Consider the following 18947-nt stretch of genomic DNA (forward strand, 5'->3'; position numbering starts at 1 on the left):
GAAAGTCTATTACAGTTTTTACCAGGAATATTAAAACTATTCATATGTTCATTTCTCCCACTTGACTATAAATGACTCAAGAACAAAAGCTGGGGTTCATTTTTTTGTACCTAGCAAATTGCCTACTAATAGATACTCTAAAAATGTTTCCTGAATGAACAAATTAACTATATGCCTGTTAAAGAAGAAAGAAAAATTAATCTAAGCATCAGTTATATGATATGAACTGGAAATCATAAATTTGAAAATTTATTTCTAAGAATGGCTCATGTTTCTTAAGAAAAGAATATTACGCCTTGATTTAATGAATTGGAAACGTGTTTAATATAAAATGTTGATAATCAACGCATCATTTCCACATGAATTTAGGAAAATGAATTTCAAACAATCTTCAAAACATGATAAAGGACAGTGGTACCTTTGAAAAACATACAAACAAAAAGTTAAGAAGTCACAAGAAGATGTATTACACACTTGCTTTCCCAAAATTAGATGTATGAAATAATTAATAGTCTTTTTAAAAAGTCCCCTCCCATACACACACAAGTTGGGAATGAAAACATGTAATTATAACCATCTTTATAAGAAATCTCCAAAAGACAAATATCTTTAACAATATAAAGATGATGACAAGATTAACAAAAACTCAAAAACACTGAGGATTAACTGACAAATTCAAATACACATGATTTTGAAATAAAGTGTTCCAACTTTTAGCTTTATCTTAAATTGCCTTTGCTTCACTGCTTTATATACAGTTAACAATATAAATCCAAGAGATGCTTAAAACAGAAGATCAAAATAACTCTTAGAAAACATGTTTCTTATCTGAGAAAATACAGTATCATTGTCCCCTCAAAATTTTCCTGATAACATCAAAAGCTTGTGAAGTCTTTAGCCATGTAATACCACCATCATCACATGAATTCAAAACTGTTACCTGAACATTTAATAAAAACTTAAGCTCCATGGGGATCATAGATCTCTAAAAACTACAATTTAAAAATATAAAAGCAATTCTAGCAATCTGGCTTTTGCAGATGAATACTGGGTAAAGAGTTATAAAATTATATATTTAGTTCTAACAATTAATAAATAAGATTTTGAGGGTATTTTTAATTAAAGTTATGAGGACACCCATTTTATCTTCTACACTTACAGAAACTGTATACATACATTCTAAGGTATCAGAATAGGATAGAAGTCAATATTGATAAAGCTATACCTCAAATAAACTAATTGAGCTACATATGTAATTTTTATAAATCTGTTTTGGACAGTTAAAATTTTTTTGTTCCAAATTTCATTCTGAATGAATGAACTAAATTCTCAGATCCCCACATACGACATCAAAAGAAAAAGAAAACATATAACAATTTACAGCAGAGTAACGGTTCCATTCAGCAACTGAGAAAAAAAAGCTGCGCTTTGAAAGAGTCATTTTTTTTCATCTTCCTAACATTGTGTCTTCTTTTACACTATACAGAAGGGATGCCGTAAATGGCATTTTCTGAAGCCTTAATACTAAATTCTTCTTTAAAAAAATACACAGTATTCATACTGCATGCTTGAGCTGCAAAGAAGAGAATTACAATATAATGTGACTTGCCAACAAACTTGACAAGCACTGGGGCTGGCACCAGGGAGGACCTAACTCCCCTCAACTCCCAGTTATATGGAAGTACAGACCACATAGTTTTATTATCTACAAAAACAATCCCACATTTACATATGCTATTGCATAATCAGAAACATTTAATCAGAAAAATATCAAATATTTATGAAATTTTAATTTCTATCTAATAAGTTTATCTATACCACCCCATTTTCCACTGCATCTATGAGATCTCAACAATCTAATAATATATCTTATATATTTTAGATACTGTTCAATGACTTATAAAACTACCACAAGTTATTTTCTTCTCTGTGAGCTGACTAACACAAATGCTGATAAGCGGCTTTCCAGTAATCTTATAGAACATCTGTGTCATGTTTGTACAGATTAACTAGCTACTGCTGCCCTTCTGTTGCTGTAAATGAAGTTTCAAAATGAGCTCTCGAATATCTTCCCGCTTGGTCTTTATTACATGACGAGGAAACCATTTCTCCAAATGAATTGGAAGTTCAAAATTAACAATAGGATCCTAATGAAAGAAAAGAAAGAATGCAATCACTTTAGCAGTACAATTCAAATTTGTTTTTATTTCATTTTACAAGAAATGAGAAATTGCTAGCTTTTTAAAATAATGGCTTTACTGAGATATAATTCATATAATATATAATTCACCTAAACCTATGTATTACCATTCCTCCCCAACTATATGAAAAGTTCTAACTATATACTATAATCCTTATGTGCTAAAAGTGCCTTCAGTACTAGTCAAAAATACTCTACTCCTATACCCATTTTCATGAACACCACACCAAAAAATGGGGCTGGCTGCCAGGACAACCAACAATGCAATTAGAGGGCTAGAACTTCCAGTCTCAACCCCCCGGCCTACAGATAGTGGAGAGGGGCTTCACAAATAATGTTGGTAATGACTGAAGTAATGAGTAGACAGTTTAAAAAGCAAACAGTGACTCCTTGCTTTTAAAATTTCTTCCTTAATACAGCTACTTATAGTATCACTGATGAGCTAGAAAGTTTAACACTCATGCTTATTTTTGTATTTATCTAGCTTATGGTTTTCTGAGCTTCTTGAGTATATGGGTCTTCTATTTTTTTTTTTTTAAGATTTTATTTATTTATTTGAGAGAGAGAATGAGTGCTTGCACAGAAGGAAAGTGAGGGGGAGAGTGAGAGGGAGAAGCAGACCTCCTACTGAGCAAGGAGCCTGTCGCAGGACTCAATCACAGGACCCTGAAACCATGACCTGAGCAAAAGGCAGACGCTTAACCGACTGAGCCACCCCGGTGCCCCAATATATGGGCCTTTTAGTTTTGAAATTTTTTCTTCACATTTTTGTCTGCCTTTCTCTCTCCCAACCTAATCCTTCTGGAACTCTAATTACATGTAAATTACGTTTTTTGACCTGTATCACACTTGTCTTTTATATTCTGATCTCTATGTTCTTTTTTTTCTCTTTGAAATATAGTGGAATTCCTTCCATTGCCCTTTTTTTTTAAAGTTCTAATCCTGTCTTCTGCTGCATCCAAGTCTGCTACTAAACCCAACTAATAAGTTCGTTTTACTTTTTCTTCTAAGTTTTTATTTATATTCCCCTTAGCTAACATACAGTGTAATAATAGTTTCAAGTGCAGGATTTAGTGATTCACCACATATCTACAACACCCAATGCTTATCACAGAAATGCCAGTAAGTTCTTAATTTCAGATATATTATTCTGCATTTTCAGCTCTAGAATATCCACTTGATTTTTTAGTAGATTCCATCTCTATCCATTTTGTTCATCTTTGACTGTTTTCTCTAACATATTATTCAAACCATTTAAAAATTCTTCTCTGTTAAATAACTCCAATATCTGGATTATATGTGGTTTAATTATTTTCTTTCTTGATTAACTGTAATATTTTCTTGCTCACCCAGTAATTTGTGATTATATCCTACTAATTGTGAATAAAAAATTTATTTACATCTTTACATACCTTAAAAAAGCTCTCCACATATTGCAGTAAATATACTCCACAATCACTGCTATTATCTTGTTTAGGAACTTTAGGGCATAGGTCCACCATGTTTGTTTTGCTGAATTCACGATGAGTTTTTCGTTTAACTTCCCATTCTACCTCTAAATACCTTGAATCATCAAAAAGTAGAGTGATTCTAGTAGAAATCCCTTTACTATTACTATTCAACACAAAGAAAAACATTTGCTGCCAGATGTGTTGCCTCAAGTCAAAGTTCCAAATTTAACAGTACAAGTGTTTTAAGGCTTTAAGTGTTACTACTTAAAATTATCTGAGTTTCAGACTAAAATCTAGACTTTTTTCAACAACTCAACTTCATAACTCATATACATAAACTCATTTATATTATGAAGTAAACTGATAAATTATCTTAAAACTTTAGCTGGAAGCTATTTCCAGATCCTATAGTAAATTACAAAATTATACACATACACACACATACACACACACACACGTGCACACACAAGTAATAAAAATATGAAAAAGTTCTTATTTTTTCTAAAATGATATTTTTGATAATCATTAATATCTGCAATGTTCCTTTGTAAAATTACACTTATTGTTCAGTTATGAATGCAAATTCTGAATTTTCTTTCAATATATACAAGTTAATATTTGAGAAATATTAATACTTGAATATTAACATACATGGGGATATATATGATTGATTATGTTTGTAGACTTCATCTAAATACGTAGTAAAATACAATTCATGGCATAGTCTTTTCAGTAATTCTTACAGTAACTTCAAAATTATTGAGATTTTAGGTAACAGAATGAGGGTAAAACTGTCATTACTTACTCTCGTAAATTCTGAACTGTGTTTTGTATAGAAGCAGCTTTCAAGGAATCTAGTATGAGAATGCATGGCCTATGAAAAGCAAAAAAAGAAATCAAGGTGTACATATCTGCATATGGAGTAAATTTAAATATCTGAAAAAACTATTATTACAGCATAGCATGTACCTACCTTTTACACATTTTCTTTGGTACTGATGGATTTGTCTCTGTACTCTGAAATAATAGGCATTTTTATGACTTTACAATTAAAACCAATTTCAATAAATTAATATGCAGTTACTCTTTAAAATGTTTGAAATACTCTGAAATTCAAATTTCAAGTAAGAGCTCTTTTCATCATCTAAAGTGAACCAATGTCATTTTTTTCAGAAATTCACTGATTTATGTTCTTACACTGGTGAGAGTATCTTATATATACACTTTTACATGTGGCCTCAAGAAGTTATGGCACTTTAACATGGCCTAAAAACAACCTAGAATTCTAACTACTTCTAGAGTCCCCATCTTAAGCAAAGATGAACAAGTTAATTTAATCTACCCTTATCTACATTTTCTAACTCAACATATGCTGTTGGTGGAGACAAATTTGAGAAACAACAGATCAAACTTCAAGCAGATTTCTTTAATGAAATCTTCTCAGTACCTTTATTATTCTAATGTAACCGTGAATCTTTAAGAGAGGACTAAGACATAGGATTTACCCAACTGACCTTATAATCCTTTTATCATAATCTGCATCTTAGAACAAGTGTTCCCAGGAACCTAATTTGGAAGGCTGTTTCTTTCTTCTACTTCTTTTTTTTTAAGATTTTATTTATTTATTTGAGGGAGAGAAAGAGACTGTGGGGAGGTGAGGGAAAAAGGAAGGGCTTGATCCCAGCACCCTGGGATTGTGACCAGAGCTGAAGGTAGATGCTTAACCAACTGAGCCACCCAGCCACTCCTGGGAAGCCTATTTCTATAAGCAAGAAGAAACTCCCCAATCATGTCACTGTTACAGCAGAAAAGGAAACTTCTTTTCTTCTGTCCACCCTATACCGGTAAGGGTAAAGAAATAAGCCTATGCCAGGATAGCAAGGCAAGGCTACTGCTCTCTGTACCTACCAAAAAAAAAAAAAATCACTAGGTGGTTACTTTGGTCAATTAAGACACCAAAACTAGACCATGCATGCCAGTTTGGAGGACTATAAAAGAAAAGTTAACAAAACACAAAAATGTGGAGCCTAAACAACATATGACTAAACAACCAATGGGACAACAAAGCAATCAAAGAGGAAATCAAAAATATACATGGAGACAAATGAAAATGAAAACAAAACAGTCCAAAATCTTTGGGATGCTACAAAAGCAGTTCTAAGAAGTTAGTTTATAGCAATATAGGCCTACCTCAAATAAACAAAATTTCAAATAAACAATCTAACTTTACACCTAAAGAAACTAGAAAAGAAAGAGCTAACAAAGCCCAAAGCTAGAAGGAAGGAAATAATACAAATCAGGGTGGAAAGGTGGTGGGTATTAGAGAGGGTATGGAGCATGGAGCACTGGGTGTCGTGCAAAAACAATGAATACTGTTATGCTGAAAATAAATAAATACATAAATTTAAAAATAAAAAAATAAAAACAAAACACAAAACAAAACAAAATTCTTTCATCCTTTTAATAAAAAAAAGGAAATTAATTAAATTAAAACTAAAAAGAAAAACAACAGAAAAGATTAATGAAACCAAGAGCTGGGTCTTTGAAAATAGAAACATAATGATAAACCTTTACCCATAATCATCAAGAAAAAAGAAAGACAATTCAAATAAAATCAGAAATGAAAGATGAGACGTAACAACACCCAATAAATATGAAGGATTATGAAAACTTACATGCCAATAAATTGGAAAACCTACAAGAAATGAATAAATTCCCAGAAAGACACAATCTTCCGATACTGAATCAGAAAGAAATAGAAAATCTGAACAGACCAATTACTAGTAATGAAACTAAATCAGTAATCAAAAAACAATCAAAAAGTTGATGACCAGATAGATTCATAGATGATTCTACTGGACATTTAAAAAAGAGTTAGGGAAACCAGGGTGGCTTGGTCAGTTAAACAATCAACTCTTGGTTTCAGCACAGCCTATGATCTCAGGATCATGAAATCAAGTCCCACATTGGGTTCTGCACTCAGTGTGGAGTCTGCTTATCCTTCTCTTTCTGCTCCTCTCCCTGCTTGCTCTCTTTCTCAAAAATAAATAAATAACTAAAAAAAAAAATAAAGAAGAGTTAGTATCTACTCTCCTCAAACTATCCCCAAAAAATAGAAGGAAAGCTTCCAAACTCATTCTATGAGGCTAGCATTACTTTGATTCTGAAACCAAAGGCACCACAAAAAAAGAAAACTACAAGCCAATATCTCTGATGAATACAGATGCAAAAATCATCAACAAAATACTAACAAACTGAATTTAACACTACATTAAAAAAATCATTCACCTCAATTAAGTGGAATTTATTCCAGGTATGCAAGGATGGTTCAGTATCCACAAATCAACCAAGATAACACATCCCTCTAACAAATTAAAGGATAAAAACCATATGATCATCTTAATAGATGTGGAAAAAGCACTGGACAAAATTCAACATCCACTCATGGTGAACACTCTTTATGATGAACACTCTCAACAAAGTGGGCTTAGAGGGAACATAGCTCAACAACATCATAAAGTTCATGTATGATGGCCCATAGCTAACAACATACTTATGAGGAAACGCTAAAAGCTTCTCCTCTAAGACCAGGAACAAAGATGCTCATTCTCACCACTTTTATTCAACATAGTACTGGAAATCCAACAATCAGACAAGAAGAGAAATAAAAAGCAACCAAACTGGTAAGGTAAAAGTAAAACTGTCACTATATGCAGATGACACACTATATACAGAAAAACATTAAGACTGTACCAAAAAACTATTAGAATTCATAAATGAAAAGAGTAAAGTTGTAGGATAAAAATTAAAATACAGAAATTGGTGCATTTCTATACACTAATATCAAAATAGCAGAAATAGAAACTAAGAAAACAACTCATTTATTATACCAAAACACTCACGCACAAAAATTTAGGAATAAACAACCTCACAGGTGAAAGATCTATACTCTAAAAATGTAAAATACTCATGAAAGATATTGAAGACAAATAAACAAGTGGAAAGACATAACATGTTCACAGATCTGGAGAATCAATGTTGTTAAAATGTCCATACCACACAAAGTACTCCTCAGATTCAATGCAATCCCTATCAAAATACCAATATTATTTTTCAAAGAACTAGTAAAAATAATCCTAAAATTTGTATAGAGCCACAAAAGATCCCAAATAATCAAAGCAATCTTGAGAAAGAAGAACAAAGTTGGAGGTATCTTAACCTCAGATTTCAAGCTATACTACAAAGATACAGTGATCAAAACAGTATAGTCCTGCCACAGAAGAGACACACAGATCAATGGAATAGGATAGAGAGCCCAGGAATAAACCCACACCCACATGGTCAATTAATCTATAACAAAGAAGGCAAGAATATACAATGAACAAAAGATAGCCTCTTCAATTAAATGGTGTCAAGAAAACTGGACAGCTATGTGCAAAAGAATGAAACTGGATCACTTTCTTACACCATACACAAAATTCAATTCAAAATTAAAGACCTAAATGTGAGACCTGAAACCATAAACCTACTTCAAGAAAACACAGGCAGTACTCTTGGACATCAGCCTTAGCAACATTTTTCGAGATCTGTCTCCTTAGGCAAGGGAAACCAAAACAAAAAGATACTATTGGGACTACATCAAAACAAAAAGCTTTTGTACAGGAAAATAAACCATCAACAAAATGAAAAGGCAACATAATGAATGTGAGAAGATATTTGCCAAAGACAGATCTGATAAGGGTTAATTTCCAAAATACATAGAGAGCTTATACAATTTAACACACACACTTAAGTCCAATTAAAGATGGGCAAAGGATCTGAATAGACATAAGACCTACAGATGACCAACAAACACAAGAAAAAATTTCTACATCACTAATCATTAGGGAAATGTAAATGAAAAGCATAATGAAACACTACCTTACACCTGCCAGGAGGGACTAAATCAAAAAGACAAAAATAACAAGTGTTGGGGAGAATGTGAAGAAAAAGAAATCCGCATAAACTGTTGGTAAGAATGTAAATTGGTTTTCTACAGCCACTGTGAAAAACAATACATTTTCCTCAAAAAATTAGAAAAAGAAATACCATACAATCCAATAATTCCACCACTTGGTGTTTATCCAAAGAAAGTGAAAACACGTATTTGAAAAGATATGTGCACCATAATGTTTATTGCAGTATTATTTACAATAGCCAAGATATGAAAGCAGTCCAAGTGCCCATCAACAGATGAATGGATAAAGAAGATGTACACACACACATACACACACACACACAGAGGAGTATTAGAAATAAAAAAGAATGAAAGTCTGTTATTGGCAATGATGTGGAGGGAGCTAGAGGCTATTACACTAAGTGAAATACGTCAGATTGAGAAAGACAAATACCATAAGATTTCACTCATATGTGAAATCTAAAAAAAAAAATTAATAAACAAAAAGCAGAATCAGACCTATAAATACAGAGAACATAGAGAAATACAGAGGAGCGGAGCATCAGGGGATGGACAAAATGGGTGAAGGGGGAGTGGGAGAGTCAGGCTTCAGTAATGGAATAAATAATCATAGATATAAAAGTCACAGCATAAGGAATATGATCAGTGACACTGCAATAGCACCGTATAGTGAAGATGGTGGCTATATACCTGCAGTAAACGTAGCATGACATTTAAAATTGTCAAATCACTATGTTGTACATCTGAAACTAATGTAGTACTGTATGTCAAACTACACCCAAAAAAATAATTTTTAAATATATATCTTTTTTATATAACATATATAAATATATATTGAATATATATAAATTTATATATATTTAGGTTTAGATTACTAATTACACTAGCTTAAAAAAATGCTAACATGATGAAGAATAAAAGTACATCTGAAGGTGCGTTTGGGTGGCTTGGATGGTGGGAATCTGCCCTTGGCTCTGGTCATGACCTCCAGGTCCTGGGATCAAGCCTCACATCAAGCTCCTGGCTGGCTCAGTGTGGACCCTAATTCTCCCTCTCCCTCTCTCTGTCTCTCTCAAATGAATAAATTTAAAAAAAAAAAACTTAAAAAAAATACTCTGAAAAGGAACCAACCAAAATGAACTAACAAATTACTGAATAAACAAATAAAAATAGTTAAAATAAGCTACACAAATGCAAGAAGAATGATAATTTCTCTTATTCTGTTTCCTATCCCCATAAAAATATATCAAAGAACCATAAAACAACACATTTATTATGGCCCAACAATATCCATCATATATAATACTACATGTGGAAAACCCAAAGACCCCAAAGACTCCACTCCAAAACTGCTAGAACTTGCACAGGAATTCAGTAAAGTGTCAGAATATAAAATCAGTGCACAGAAATCAGTTGCATTTCTTTACACCAACAACAAGACAGAAGAATGAGAAATTAAGGAGTCAATCCCATTTACAATTGCACTCAAAACCATAAGATACCTAGGAATAAACCTAACCAAAAAGGCAAAGAATCTGTACTCAGAAAACTATAAAGTATTCATGAAAGAAATTGAGGAAGACACAAAGAAATGGAAAAATGTTCCATGCTCATGGATTGGAAGAACAAATATTGTGAAATGTCTATGCTACCTAAAGCAATCTACACATTTAATGCAATCCCTATCAAAATACTATCACTTTTTTCAAAGGAATTGAACAAATAATCCTAAAATTTATATGGAAGCAGAAAAGACTTCAAATAGCCAGAGGAATATTGAAAAAGAAAGCCAGAGTTGGGGGCATCACAATCCAGACTTCAAGATCTATTACAAAGCTGTCATCATCAAGATAGTATGGTACTGGCACAAAAACAGACACACAGAGCAATGGAACAGAATAGAGAACCAGAAATAGACCCTCAACTCTAGGGTCAACTAATCTTCGACAAAGCAGGAAAGAATGTCCAATGGAAAAAAGACAGCCTCTTCAACAAATAGTGTTGGGGAAATTGAACAGCCACATGCAGAAAAATGAAATTGGACCACTTCCTTACACCACACATGAAAATAGACTCAAAATGGATGAAAGACCTCAATGTGAGAAAGGAATCCATCAAAATCCTTGAGGAGAACACAGGCAGCAGCCTCTTCGACCTCAGCCATAGCAACTTCTTCCTAGGAACGTCACCAAAGGCAAGGGAAGCAAGGGCAAAAATGAACTATTGGTAATTCATCAAGATCAAAAGCTTTTGCACAGCAAAGGAAACAGTTAACAAAACCAGAAGACAACTGACAGAATGGGAGAAGATATTTGCAAACGACATATCAGATAAAGGGCTAGTATCCAAAATCTATAAAGAGCTTAGCAAACTCAACACCCAAGAACAAATAATCTAATCAAAAATGGGCATAAGACATGAACAGACATTTCTGCAAAGACATCCAAATGGCCAACAGACACATGAAAAAATGCTCCACATCACTTGGCATCAGGGAAATACAAATCAAAACCACAATGAGATACCACCTCACACCAGTCAGAATGGCTAAAATTAACAAGTCAGGAAATGACAGATGCTGACGAGGATGCAGAGAAAGGGGAACCCTCCTACACTGTTGGTGGGAATGCAAGCTGGTGCAGCCACTCTGCAAAACAGTATATGGATTCCTCAAAAAGTTGAAAATAGAGCTACCCTATGACCCCAGCAATTGCACTACTGGGTATTTACCCTAAAGATACAAACGTAGTTATCCAAAGAGGCACGTGCACCCAAATGTTTATAGCAGCAATGTCCACAATAGCCGAACTATGGAAAGAACCTAGATGTCCATCAACAGATGAATGGATAAAGAAGATGTGGTATATATATACAATGGAATACTAAGCAGTCATTAATAGAAATGAAATCTTGCCATTTGCAATGACGTGGATGGAACTAGAGGGTACTATGCTTAGCGAAATAAGTCAATCAGAGAAAGACAACCATCATATGATCTCCCTGATATGAGAAACTAGAGATGCAACATGGGGGATCTGGGGGGTAAGGAAAAGAATAAATGAAACAAGATGGGATCGGGAGAGAGACAAACCATACAAGATTCTTAATCTCGCAGAACAAACTGAGAGTTGCTGGGGGGCGGGGGGCGGTTGGGAGAGGGTGATGGGGGTATGGACACTGTGGGGGGTATGTACTGTGCTGAGTGCTATGAAGTGTGTAAACCTGGCAATTCACAGACCTGTACCCCTGGGGTTAAAAATATATGTTTATAAAAAAAATTTTTTAATTTAAAAAAAATCAATATCCATCATAATCCATACCTCCACTATGCCCTATTTTATAGATAAAATTATGACATTCAAGGGTTTTCCCTCTTTTATACCTAAAAGAATATACTTACTTGGGAATCTTCTGTGCCCAAAGACAGTGTTGAAGCAGTATGTAGATCATTATCTGGTTAGAAATAATAAAGCAGTTATAAGTGTTTATTTATGTCTAATGCAAAATCTTTAAATGTGGTTTGGGTCAGTATTAATGATAATGGCTATTAATAATTCTGCTTACTGCTTAGACTACAGCTATTAAAAACATAATTTTCATTTTTTTTCTCAAAAAAGTGAGCTTATTTGCATACTTAATTAAGATTTGTGTTGTAACATAAGAAAAATCATGGAAAAATTTTAAGAGACCTGATATTACCTAGTCAATTTACTAGTGTTAACAAGAATTGTTTTCATTTGTTAAGAAAAAAAATGCAAGATTTCACCACTAAAAATATTAAAATAAATGAATTTAGTAAAGCTGCAGGACACAAAATTAATATACATAAATTTGTTGCAGTTCTATAAACTAATAACACATAGCAGAATGAGAAATTAAGAAAATAATTCCACATACATTTGTACCAAAAATAATAAAATACCCAAGAATAAATTTAACCGAGGAGGCAAAAGACCTAAACTGGTCCATGCCTGCAGATCCATAACATGAATTCTTAGTCATGTTAGCAAAATTACAAAATTACAAAATTACAAAAAGTGCTACAATAAAACTTGACATAACAGTATAAATTAAGAATTACATGAGGTTGGGCATCTATTTTGAAAATTTCAGATTTCTTATTCTTTCTTCTAATAAATGTCATGATAAAAAACTGTCATGAAGTATCTTTTAACTTTATATTGTTCACTATAATTATTTTGTTGTTGTCATTATTATTAAAAACACTACATTAAGTTTACCACCTGTTGTTTTGTTGTCATGTTGAGACTGCTGAACTTGGGAGTGCTCGGATAATGTTTGTGGAAAATCTTCATATATAGCTTCTTCTAACCATGGAAAGCAAATGACTGCAAGGTACCAGTGAGATCTGTTGAAAAGAAATACAATCTTAATAACACAAAATCCAAACAATGCAAAAGAATGTGCTCAGGACCTACAGCTGAGAAAGTGGGTATGACAATTTTCATACCAATTCTGAAAAAGCCCATTGTAATACTTGACACAATATGGAATACACATTCCAAAAGTAATTCAATAAGCAGAAAGACTACTTAGGGTAAAATCTGAGCTATTTCAAATTTATTTATTTCATCCAATCAGTGCTTCCTACTGAGAAACTGCTTTAATAAATAGACTCACAACATCAACTTTTTTCTATTTGTGCTTGAAGAGCTTGTTCTCTTAAATATTTTAAGATTCATCCCAAAACCTTTTGATCTTTTATGCAGAAAATCTTTTGAGTCCAAGAAAAACTCAATGTCTAAGTCATTATAGTCTTGTGGGTATCTGTCATTTTTTTCCACTATATTTACAATATAGCCACTGTCAAATCAAAATTTAAGTTAAATAACTCATAGTTCTAGCCATTTCTTTGGAAAAAATTAAAAATAATACCTGTAACTTACATACCCATAAGAAAAAATATTTTTTTTCTGTATGCTCCAATTTTGTTTTTAAATAATCTGAAATACTCACGACTCATTTACAGGCACAAAAATGTAATCTTTGTTAAAGATGTTTATGTGACGAGTCCATGTTCTTACTCTTTTATGTCTTCTCTGTGCCATTCTGAGAATATGAGAGATTTTTACATATAAAAAATTTAAACTTTAAGATACAGATTTCAAGAGTCATTTTCATACACTGAAAAAATGCTAGAGTCAGTTTATTTAACCATCCTCTTTAAGATACATAATATTTAAAACACATTAAGATATATAATATTCACCCCTTTTCATTAAGTCTAGTTTGTTCTTAATCCTAATCACATTTATAAATAATAATATAAAAAGAATAAAAGCAATTTATAAAATGTTTTATAGATTTCAAAAGTAGTTCGGCAACTAAAAATAGCTATACTTATTTATTCAATTTAGCTTCATGTGGACATGATAAGAATCTTAAGAGACTCATCTAAATGTTTTATATGTGATGAGGGAGGTATCAAAACTTAATGGAAGAGGAGGAATGAGGAATATATTCTTAGATTTTTTTAAGGACGACATTCATCTACTTCCATTTCATATATAAGGAAATTATAAGATAATGAGTTAAACATAGCCACCATTCATCCATCTTCCATTGTGTTTCTGCAATAAATATTAGTTTTCTATGAGCAATTAATAAAAATCACCCACACTACCTTTATGGAATTTATAAAGTAATGAGGGCAGAAAACAACTACAACAAATAACTAAAGTATAAATGTCATAAGGATTATAAAGAAATTACGTAACAGCATTTAGAAAAGCCATCTAGAAAAGAATCAGGACAGAGAAATACTTTTCTTTATCAGGAAAACTAAGGAAGGATGATATCAAACCAAGTTTGAATATCAAAAAAAGTTTCAGGAAGGGGGTGGTATTTAACAGTGACATAAAAGAGATGGTATGTGACTTCTGGCTCAGTCCCTTCAAGAACCTCTTTTTTATGCACCGAATGAAACAAATCATTAAGTTCTTCTTTATTTATTTTTTTAAAGTTCCAAGTAATATAGGAATCAGACTTCTCTGACCCATCCCTATTCATCTGAATATCTAACCAAACTCAGAGGGATAAATATTAGGAAGGAGATGGAATCTAGAATGAGCTGAAAACAAGTGGCAGAAATTAGATACAATGTAATTAACTTTATAAAATAATCAGAAGTCCTATGTTTACAGCATTTTCTTATTTCAGAATGACCCAACCATTCCAGTGATTATAAACAATTGTTTTCAACTAGTGCATAGCCTATTAATCTGTTTTTCCATTTGAAAATCTTAAAGATGGGGCACCTGGGTGGCTCAGTCAGTTAAGCATCTGACTTTGGGTCAGGTCATGATCTCGGGGTTCTAGGATTGAGCCCAGCTTCATGTCCAGCTCCTCACTCAGCAGGCAGTCTGCTTGTCCCTCTGTCCCTCCCTCTGCTCGTGCTCTTTCTCTTTAATAAATGAATAAATTCTTTTTAAAAAAAAGAAAATCTTAAAGATAGAAAAATGGTTTTCTTTTTTTGTTATATTGGTGTTGGTTTCCTGACTATGCTAACCTTATTTGATCGGTAACTTATGAGACACTGCATGGGGCAAGGAGAACAGGACAGAATATGAGGAACATAATATAATCACTTATTCTCAGTTCCTAACTCTTTGGAAAATGAATATGTTCAATTAAATGTCTAACACTTCTCTTCCCATTCAGTAAGATACATTATTATTCTCTTGAGATCCTACTATGTACCAAGCACTGAGCAAAAGGCACTGAGGAAAGGGTAGAAATAAGACAGATGTAGTTCATGACCTCATGAAATTTAATTTTAGGACAAGCAAACAAATGATTAGAGATCATGTTATGAAACAAAAAAGTGCTGAAAGAAAAAATTTCATCAGAAAATAGGAAAGAGCTTCACATATTTGAAAATTTAAAGGAAGCAGGTTGAGATGAATGAAGTAGGATAAGTGAGTGGAAAGAATATCATGAGATGTGTATAGGAGATGGACAGAAGCCAGATCTATCAGCATCTCATAATCCATAGTAATGAGTTTGTGAATCATTTAGTCTGAGATTTCCTAACACTAGTAGTATGAGCATCTTATCAGGGATTTATTTACCATTAAGGTTTATATCCCTTTTGGGGGAAAAGGAGTAGCAAGACGGCAGAAGAGTAGGAGACCTAAATTTCATCTGGTCCCAGGAATTCAGCTACATAGTTGTCAAACCATTCTGAACACTTACAAATTCAATAGGAAATTGAAGAGAAGAATAATTCTATGGACAGAAAAGCTACTACTTTCTGGAAGGTAGGATATGTGGAGAAGTGAACCCGAGGTGATATACCAGAAGACAGGCCACTGAGGGAGGGGCCAGCTCCCAGCAAGCGGCAGAGCAGTGGAGCACAAAATCAAAACTTTTAGAAGTCTGCTCCAGTGATGGACATCGCTCCAGAAGCTAAGCAGGCGGTGGAGCCCTCGCTAGGACAGTGTGGCCTCAGGACACAGGACCCTTGGGGTTACAGTAAGACCAGGGGTGCCTGAGTGCCACAAGCTCCCAGGTAAGCAGGAAAGCCAGCTGCAAAGACAGAGCCAAGGAGTGGGCTCTCAGCTTGGGATTCCCACTAACGGTGATCTGAGGCATAGTGGTACCACTGCTCTTGGAGCAGGGAGCCCAAAAGTGGCAGATCTGGGGAGACCCCACCCTTCCTCTCCCAGGAGGAGGAGCATGGATTCACACTGCAGTAATCTGCTGGGTTGGGAGACTCCAAACGAGGCCGTGTGCCACACGCAGAAATTCCCGGTAACAGGCTGGGTGAGCTCACAGTGCAGCCAGAGATCAGGGAGACAGGAGTGATTGACTGCTTTTCTCTGAGGATGCACTAAGAAGTAGGACCCCGAGCTCTCAGCAACTCCGGGTGGGAAACTGGGAAGCCGCCATCTTCATTCTCATCCTACAAAGCTGTATGGAAAGTGTTCAGAGAAGAAAAACTACCAAGAGTGAAACAGAACAGACCACTTAGCCTGACCTGACTAGGGCAGTACTACTCCACCTCAGTAATCAAAATTACTGATCAATGAGAACAGCAAAACACCAGTGCTAGAAGAACGGAGCACATTAAATTCATGGATGTTTCCCCATGATTACTTCGTCTTCTGAAGTTAAATTTTTAAAAATTTTCATTATTTTTTTCTTCCTCTATTTTTTGTTAATTGTTCCTATTTCCTATTTTAAACTATTTTATAAATACCTTTTTAAAAAATCTTTTAAAATTTTCATTGTTATAGTCATATTCTATCCCTTCATTCTATTTAACTTTATTTTTTGTATGCATATAGGTTTTTCTTTCTTTAAAATTTTGGGATAGAGTTTCTTCTTAAAGACCAAAATAGACCCTAAATCTAGCTTACAGCTTTGTTCTAGTCTCCAGTCTGATCACATTCTTTTTTTTTTTCAACCAACTTCTTATTTACCAATTCTTTTTTTAAAATATTTTATAATATTTCAAGGAGGAAACAAGATGGTGGAAAAGTAGCAGGCTGAGACTACTTCAGATAGCAGGTGATCAGCTAGATAGCTTATCTAAAGATTGCAAACACCTACAAATCCAACGGCAGACTGAAGAGAAGAAGAAACAGAAAATTCTAGAAACAGAAAATCAACCACTTTCTGAAAGCATATTTTCCTGGGGTTGTTGCCACCCTTTTAGTATTTTACTTGCTCCTTCATATACTCTTATCTGGACAAAATGACAAGGCAGAAAAACTCACCACAAAAAAAAAGAACAAGAGGCAGTACCGAAAGCTAGGGACCTAATCAGTACAGACACTGGTAATATGTCAGATCTAGAGTTCAGAATGACGATTCTCAAGGTTCTAGCCGGGCTCGAAAAAGGCATGGAAGATATTAGAGAAACCCTCTTGGGAGATATAAAAGCCCTTTCTGGAGAAATAAAAGAACTAAAATCTAACCAAGTTGAAATCAAAAAGCTATTAATGAGGTGCAATTAAAAACTGAAGGCTCTCACTGCTAGGATAAATGAGGCAGAAGAAAGAACTAGCAATATAGAAGACCAAATGACAGAAAATAAAGAAGCTGAACAAATAAGGGACAAACAGCTACTGGACCATGAGGGGAGAATTCGAGAGATAAGTGACACCATAAGATGAAACAACATTAGAATAATTGGAATACCAGAAGAAGAAGAAAGAGAGAGGAGAGCAGAAGGTACACTGGAGAGAATTATTGGGGAGAATTTCCCCAATATGGCAGAGGGAACAAGCATCAAAATCCAGGAGGTGCAGAGAACGCCCCTCAAAATCAATAATAATAGGTTCACACCCCGTCACCTAATAGTAAAATTTATAAGTCTTAGTGACAATGAGAAAATCCTGAAAGCAGCCCGGGAAAAAAAGTCTGTAACATACAATGGTAAAAATATTAGATTGGCAGCAGACTTATCCAGAGACCTGGCAGGCCAGAAAGAGCAGGCATGATATTTTCAGAGCACTAAATGAGAAAAACATGCAGACAAGAATACTATGTACAGCTAGGCTATCATTGAAAATAGAAGGAGAGATTAAAAGCTTCCAGGACAAACAAAAACTGAAAGAATTTGCAAACACCAAACCAGCTCTACAGGAAATATTGAAAGGGGTCCTCTAAGCAAAGAGAGAGCCTACAAGTGGTAGATCAGAAAGGAACAGAGACAATATACAGCAACAGTCACCTTACAGGCAATACAATGGCACTAAATTCATATCTCTCAATAGTTACCCTGAATGTTAATGGGTTAAATCCCCTAATCAAAAGACACAGGGTATCAGAATGGACAAAAAAACAAAAACCATCTATATGTTGCCTACAAGAAACTCATTTTAAACCCAAAGACACCTCCATATTTAAAGTAAGGGGGTGGAAAAGAATTTACCATGCTAATGGACATCAGAAGAAAGCGGGAGTGGCAATCCTTATATCAGATCAATTAGATTTTAAGCCAAAGACTATAATAAGAGATGAGGAAGGGCACTATATCATACTCAAAGGATCTGTCCAACAAGAAGATCTAACAATTTTAAATATCTATGCCCCAACGTGGGAGCAGCCAACTATATAAACCAATTAATAACAAAATCAAAGAAACACATCAATAATAATACAATAATAGTTGGGGACTTTAACACTCCCCTCACTGAAATATACAGATCATCCAAGCAAAAGATCAACAATGACACATTGGACCAGATGGACATCACAGAATGTTTTAAGCAGCAATATCTACAATAGCCAAACTATGGAAAGAATCTAGATGTCCATCAACAGATGAATGGATAAAGAAGATATGGTATATATACACAATGGAATAGTA

General features: G+C 34.0%; 1 protein-coding gene across 5 annotated transcripts in view; it reads right to left on the bottom strand.

The window, feature by feature from the left end:
* Window positions 1-300: 300 nt before the first annotated feature.
* SENP7 (SUMO specific peptidase 7) overlaps window positions 301-18947 on the bottom strand; it is a 164126-nt gene continuing 145479 nt past the window's right edge. For all 5 annotated transcript variants that reach the window (XM_082696193.1, XM_082696196.1, XM_082696195.1 and 2 more), the window contains 7 exons: window positions 13586-13678; window positions 12853-12977; window positions 12009-12061; window positions 4625-4668; window positions 4457-4525; window positions 3613-3763; window positions 301-2147 (listed from right to left, as the gene is read on the bottom strand). In XM_082696193.1, coding sequence (XP_082552319.1) covers window positions 2010-2147; window positions 3613-3763; window positions 4457-4525; window positions 4625-4668; window positions 12009-12061; window positions 12853-12977; window positions 13586-13678 — 673 coding nt within the window. In that variant the 3' untranslated portion in view covers window positions 301-2009. The remainder of the gene's footprint in view (window positions 2148-3612; window positions 3764-4456; window positions 4526-4624; window positions 4669-12008; window positions 12062-12852; window positions 12978-13585; window positions 13679-18947) is intronic.

This window comes from Mustela nivalis (assembly GCF_964662115.1).
Source record: "Mustela nivalis genome assembly, chromosome: 1".
Taxonomy (NCBI): Eukaryota; Metazoa; Chordata; class Mammalia; order Carnivora; family Mustelidae; genus Mustela; species Mustela nivalis.